This window comes from Poecilia formosa, unplaced genomic scaffold, assembly GCF_000485575.1.
Source record: "Poecilia formosa unplaced genomic scaffold, Poecilia_formosa-5.1.2 Scaffold1096, whole genome shotgun sequence".
Taxonomy (NCBI): domain Eukaryota; kingdom Metazoa; phylum Chordata; class Actinopteri; order Cyprinodontiformes; family Poeciliidae; genus Poecilia; species Poecilia formosa.
The window spans coordinates 21,556-28,462 of NW_006801035.1; the positions used below are offsets into that span (position 1 = coordinate 21,556).

The 6,907-nt window shown below is 40.7% G+C and overlaps 1 protein-coding gene and 1 long non-coding RNA gene across 2 annotated transcripts in view; both read left to right on the forward strand.

The window, feature by feature from the left end:
* Positions 1 to 6,809, forward strand: part of LOC103132512 (semaphorin-4E-like) — a 15,590-nt gene extending 8,781 nt beyond the window's left edge. The window contains exons 7-11 of the mRNA XM_007544314.2: positions 5,273 to 5,383; positions 5,473 to 5,618; positions 5,696 to 5,871; positions 6,334 to 6,484; positions 6,560 to 6,809. Of these exons, the coding sequence (XP_007544376.2) occupies positions 5,273 to 5,383; positions 5,473 to 5,618; positions 5,696 to 5,871; positions 6,334 to 6,484; positions 6,560 to 6,790 (815 nt within the window). The 3' untranslated portion in view covers positions 6,791 to 6,809. The remainder of the gene's footprint in view (positions 1 to 5,272; positions 5,384 to 5,472; positions 5,619 to 5,695; positions 5,872 to 6,333; positions 6,485 to 6,559) is intronic.
* Positions 1,047 to 2,324, forward strand: LOC107835156 (uncharacterized). Its single transcript, XR_001660985.1, has 4 exons — positions 1,047 to 1,176; positions 1,274 to 1,363; positions 1,472 to 1,524; positions 1,866 to 2,324. It is a non-coding gene; the product is annotated as an uncharacterized LOC107835156 (long non-coding RNA).
* Positions 6,810 to 6,907: the final 98 nt, after the last annotated feature.

Here is a 6,907-nt window from a genome sequence, read left to right on the forward strand (position 1 = left end):
TTGGACCCAGAGTCGTGCTATGTTGGACCCAGAGTCGTGCTATGTTGGACCCAGAGTCGTGCTATGTTGGAGTGGTAGTGACACCGTTCCACATCACAATACAGGACTTAAACTACAGATGATTGATCAGTATTCAGTTGCTTAACTCTCGAGTTTAAATTGAAGAACAAAATGGTTGAAAGTATGTGATACCTTCTGATGGAGTATAAACATTTGTATTCCTTTTTTAAAGTTTTGTTAGTTAAGCACTAAATATAACTCACGGATTATGAATCATTATATTCTGTATAAACTAAAAAGGACACAGCTCAAAGTAGAATTGAGTAAATAAACATCTACACATTTTAAAACATTTTAGCAATTAATTATAATAAAAATAAAATATACTGTCAGGTAACTTTTGAAAAAATAACTTTTAGAATGTATTTTTCTTCTGTCAACTTTCATTTAACACTCCAGTCCAGTTGGTGGCAGTAATGCGCTTTCATAGTCGGTCAAGCAACCGCCATTAAACTCCAGAGGAAGATTTGCACCGGCTAATGCTAAACCCAACATGAACGAAAATGCCCGTGCGTTGTGTGAAATGGTGGAAAAAGTCCTATTTCACGGAGTTACTTTTTCAGTATCGTTTTGATATTAAGCATTTTCCTGGCGGAAAACAACAGATGACACCGCGGCGGTCCAACAGGCCGAACTCACGGTAAGAAAGCTTTTATGAATAGCGAGGCGAATTGCTTTGTTTGTTTCTTACAGAAAGCGGTCTGTCGTTTTCATAATGTCAAAACAAGTGTAGGGAGAGATTTCGTATTGTATTTTTTATTACATGTGATGTTCTGAACTCTTAAAAATACTCGCATCTCCTTTTATTTTTTCAGACCTGAAAAATGGCCGAGCCTCCGCAGCCAGGCCTCAGACCACGGTGCCGAGGCGCTCTGACGGAGTCCACCAGGACGAGGAGAAATTCAGTAAGTTATGATTTCACATTTAGTCAATAGTGAAGACTCGCATATTTGAAAGGAAAAGTGGTTATTTTATTTGATTTATTTTGCTATAACGCAGTGCAGCAAGGCAGAGTGTGGAAAGCAGTAGAATCGACAACATGGCGGACGGAGGACGGCGCCATGAAGCCGGTATGTATTATGTACAGTCACTGCGTTGATTCCCGACTGTATAATGGTTGGTTGAGAATAATTTTAACTTATTTACTTATGTATTTTTCAGAAAGCAATATATTTTTGCTACAATACTTTTTTAATTTTACATTTATTTCCAGACACTCCACAGAATGGGAGTCACATTTGTGTCAATCAGACTCTTCAGGAACGTCCTGATGTCCGTGACGAGGACAGAGACGCAACTGTGTGTGAGTATCTACTATTTCAGAATGTTGATGATATTTTATGCTTCAATATTGTTTATGTACATAATGTAATTATGCTATGTATTGACAATGCACAAAAATGTTTTCCAGCTGCATCCAGGACCGACTGCCAGTCATCTGGATGTAGCTAAAGAAAGAAGCAGGTAAGACCTAGAGATGTCACAAATCCTTGAATGATTAAAGCACTGTGATTTATTAAAATCCATCAAGGCAAATTATCTGCCTCAAAGTTTGTTGAATTATGTTTTACTATTTACTACCAACTGCTTTTAATTATTTTTTCTTCCAATTGTTTCCAAGTGTTTTCTCTTTTTCATTAAAGTTTTTATTTTTTGTAAGAATGTATTAATGTGTTTTTTGTTTCTTTGTTTTAATGTCTTATGTGTGCATGCTAAGCGGGAAGTTGCCAAATCATTTCACTGTAGTTTCATAATGACTAAAAGATGCCTGTAGCTCATAATGATTGTCTGTTCTGTATTAACAGCTGATGGAGGAAGGCAGAGAGTAGTGGCAGCAGAGGAGGTGGCATTCTGGGAGGATGGCAGCTATGAGGGGGTGTCAGGATGGACTGTGGTGAGGTTGAGACCCCAAGTTCCTCCAACCAGGAGCTCAGTGACGTTGGGCCTACAAGACAGGAAGAGACTTCGGGCCTACGCTGCAGGAGAGACGTCGGGCCTAAGCTGCAGGAGAGACGTCGGGTCTAAGCTGCAGGAGTGACGTCGGGTCTAAGCTACAGGAGAGACGTCGGGTCTAAGCTACAGGAGAGACGTCGGGCCTAAGCTACAGGAGAGACGTCGGGCCTAAGCTACAGGAGAGACGTCGGGCCTGTCCTGAACGCAGCATAATGTTGGATCATGTTTGGACAAAAAAAAACACACAAAAACACTCCCAGATGGTCCAGAAATGGACAAGCATTTATGTCTCATTTTGTGTGCAAACAGTAAAAAAATAAATAAAATGAAATAAAGAAAAAAAACTTCTGTGCCTCATTTATGTTCCTCATATATGAACACGTTGCATATAAGCAATATCAAATGAATATATTTTAATACAGCATTTATTTTTTATATAGATTTTTTAAATGCAGTGTTAAAAATATTAATGATTGGGGCGGGGTTTATTCATAAAGACATAAGTGCTGTCCAATGGGCACACATCAACCAACCAATCACATGTCAATGATGAACTGTGATGTCATTGTCTTTCATCCAATGACTGAGAATCCTCGTGGGTCTGCTGAAGCACCTTTGCATATGGTAGGCTATTCGTATGCTAAGTAGAGTCGTTAACACCGCCCGCTGCCCCGCAACGCCACTCCCCCTTCCTGGGATTCCGCAATCGACAGAATTCGACTCAATTGAGTGAAAATGCAAAACTGTCGATTGCTGTCGATATCTGTCGCTGACTAGCTGAGTTTGCGCCAGAATACAGGGTCAAAAATCCCACTTTTCGACCTGTGGTACTTGAGCAGTTTACCAAATACTTTTTACACTTGCTTAATTAAACATGTTTAAGGTGTGCTGCTCTGATTAAAGTACAATTTTGGAATACTCTAACAAACTATGCATGAATGATTGCTCTACGGATCACTTTTTAAAAACAATGAACATCGCCATAAAATAATGTCTATCACTGCACGTCTCACCCCATGAAAGTCCCCCGCGCCGTGAGGAGCGTCCCTTATTTTAATTTCTGAAAGGTGGCAACCCTAACACTGCTGCGTCCTAAAAAAGGAATTAGACCAGAGGGTACTTACTTATACTTATCTACCAACCCTGAACAGGAAGTATCTAGTTTATTTACTTTGGATCAACATTATTAGCTTTTTCTTCTTTTTTTTGGTTTGTTGTTTTGTTTCAAAAGAAATTGCTTTACAGGATTGTTGCTGAAAATGTGCTATATAAATAAAATTACCTTTACCTAGTGACCAGAGGTATGTTTATCAGTTAAACATGAAGAAAGACAATAAAGTCTTTCTTCTCGAGCCTCCCCTGACACCTCACCATTTCTCCCTGGGGGCACGTGCCTCATTATTTGAGAAGTACTAATCTAATGAGCATTTTCTCTAGATGAGTTTCTCTGATTGTAAGTTTGTTCTAATTCCCGTTTAACCAGACAGATAGACAGACAGGGCAAGGAAAAGAGGAAAAGTCACATCAGGGAAGTATGCACATGTAGCAACATTCAGATGATACATTGACATGAGTGAAAGGTTGTGACATCACGGAGTGTATCTGTTTGCTGTGTTTGTGTATTGCATTTGTATGTCCATGACCCATGTAGCTCAGTCTCCCAAGCAACAGTCTCTGATATGATGGTGTTATCTAAGACCAAGTCCTTGGGAGTGCTCTGCTCCACAGTGACATGGATGACTTCAGAAGGGAATGAGGCAGGAAGGAGAGTCTTGGTTTACATATCTTTGAGTAGATTTGAGATAGCCAGTCCAAGGCCAACACAGGGGAGCCAGTACGGATACAGAATATTTTAGGTTGGGAGGCTTTAAATTTCAATCTTCCCTAAAGTCTTACCGAAACTTTCCATTCATCCAAATTAGTGTGGCCATTCCACAAGAAATAAACTAGCAACTTTTCCAAGATCGATTCCATCCTTCTAGTGAGCATTAGAGTCCTCAGCTGGTCTGCGAGTCTCAGTAAGAATCGCATCCAACCTGCATCTCTGACCCACAGCATGTCAGTTTTAGTGTTTGCTAGTCGGCCAAATTTTTTGATATACCAGGTATCCACAAGGTCTAAACAGCAGAAATTCTGTTATGAATCCAAATAAACCCAGGATGTATCCTGTTTGGTGTGTCCCAGCAGGACAAGTAGACTCTCTTGTGCCCAGTTTTCTCATTGAGAAAATTTGATCAACTGCATTGAGAGACCAGTTGACCAGATCCATAATTTGAAGATTTGGAGGATGTACGAAAAAAGGCTCCAAAAAAAAAGCAGCACAAAAACAGAGGAAGCAGGGCAATCATGGGCAGGAAGGGAGCAGAGGAAAAAAGCAACCGCCTTCACCGAGAAATAGAAAGAGAAAAAACCCCAGCATCTGTCCTTAGCCATCTATCTCCAAAGCTTTTTAAATGGGATTCAAATCAAGAAGGCATGCAGGGTGATCCAAAAGAGGGATGTTTTTTTTCTCATAAAGGACATCTGTTGTGAAACCCAGTGTGGTCCTGCAACATCTCCAGTGAGAAATCTTTCTATGCAGATTCTTCTATCAGAGTCCAATGTCTTGGTGTACCTTGCAAGGTTCAAACAGGCAGGTGGGGAAGGAGGCAGATCCCGTCATCATGAGAAGACCCTTCATTCAGATCTTCAAAGGCTGTCCGTTGCACCGTCTGGTTTTGTGACAATGACAGGTTTTACCATTTGGGATTTTTGTCCCCAAAAAAGGACCAGGGTTTGGTAACAGTGCAGTGTGAAAAAGAACCACAGCAGCTGAAAATTTAACTTTGATTGGCCTCCAACCAATCCGAGTCCACTGGGCTATGAGGTTTTAAAACAGCCTTACTGTGTCCAACGTCTTTGATGATGGAGATTTCTTGCTTGCCATCTTCTGACAGGAAGTCTTTTTGTCTTCAGGAGGTCATAACAGCATGAATGCAAATCCGATGTTTTTTTGTTTTGTTTTTTTGGTTTTCAACATTTAATCAGCTGATAACAGCCTGTTTAACTTTATTTATTTTTTTCTCTTGGTCACATTTTGAAGCTCTATCTAAATCTAGCTTTTATCCAGCAGGAGACATCTTCACCGCATCCAGTTTTTTTCTCCAATAGTAAATAGCTGCAAAACTAGATTCATGGTTCCAGTAGTTCCACACATGCTGAAGGAATGTTTTTGTAATGATTTCAAACATTGTAAAACCTTTTCCTCTGCTATCAACAGAAAACACATTATATACCGCTGCTTCTATAAACTTCCTGGGATTAGCAAAGATTTTCCAAAGACATGGGGAGAATCCCATCAGGACTGAAGAGAAACAATCTTGGCTCAATGGTGAGGTGACCATTTGACCCAGTTAGTGTCTTTTCCATTGAAATCACCCAGCAAAACCTGATCCCATGTTTGAAATGATCTGAACTCAGACCCCAAGATGATTTCCATACACATGGCTGAAATGAACAAAGTTTCAGAAAACAACGAGGACAGCAACGTGTTCTTGTTCCTCACTGAGAATGCTGTCGAAGAACGACACGGGCTGCGACTGTCAAGAGTTGCACGAGTGTGTAAAGTACGTCTCTAAATGTTAAACTTCCCTTAAAACACCACATGAGTCAGTATTAAAGTCTGACATTTGTGCCGATTCAGAGCGACGTGGGAGGTTTGAGAACTTTGCAGAGAAAGTGGACTTCTTTCCTGAAAGCCCGTCTGGACTGCCCGTTTGGAGACGAAGGTTCACAGTCTCTGGTGCAGGACGTCTTTTTTCTACAAGATGAAAACAACTTGAAGGACAGTGTCTTCTACGCAACATTCACCTCAAACTTGTAAGTCATGTCTCCTCATGTTTCAATGTTGATAGTATTCAGACTTTAGCCTCTTAATCTCCAGCTTTATGATTTTACTGTTTAAAATAAATGAACTTCTGTTATTCAGCTGCCATAATGTTACTGTAAAGAGATTCCTGCATTTAGGTTTCCTTTCATATATGTTAAGTTTTGAGCATTTTCAGAAGATATTTCAAATGTTACCGTTATGCATCCTAATTAAGGTCTAGTTTCATTGATAAAAAAATTACTTTGTTTTTACCCTTGATCCATTTTCTAAACTTACGTATACCACACCTGCAAGTGAGAAATGGAGAAAATTAACACAGAACTGGCAGGAGGTCAGGGTAGCTTCTGTATAAACTGAGTAGCCTAAACCCCACTATTTCTGATGTGGCAGTCTCCCTTGTGTCCAGGGTTAATATTGTTTCTGAGCTGGTAGTAACAGGACCTCCTTTGCAGGAAGCCGTCCAGTTCCTGCAGTCAGTTCGCTGTCTGCGCCTACAAGCTGTCAGACATCCAGCAAGTTTTCAGAGGGAACTTTCTGACCTTGAGTGATTCTGGCTGCTGGACGAGGTACACAGGATCAGTGCCTACCCCCTACCCTGGTTCGGTAAGCACCAAACAAAAGTAAAATAAAAGCAATAGAAATGATCCACCTCATGTGATCTCTGATCTGTATTATCAGTGTATCAATGATGAAATGCGAGCCAAAGGTGTGAAGACCTCTAAGGACCTCCCAGACACAACCCTGGACTTTGTGAAGAACCACCCTCTGATGGAGAAAGCGGTGACCCCGATCACTGGGAGGCCCCTGCTGGTCCGGTCTACAGCCCAGTTCTCCAGAATCGTTGTTGACAAAGTAACCTCTCTGGATGGACAGCAGCACATCATCATGCTTATTGGCAACAGTAAGTAACTGGATCATACATGATGACTTAACCCATCTTGGCGTTGTTGGCAGGATCAGACTGGACAATGGCTGTATTGTAAATGCAAAACTGTTATATTCACAGTTTCACTCTGTAAATATAAC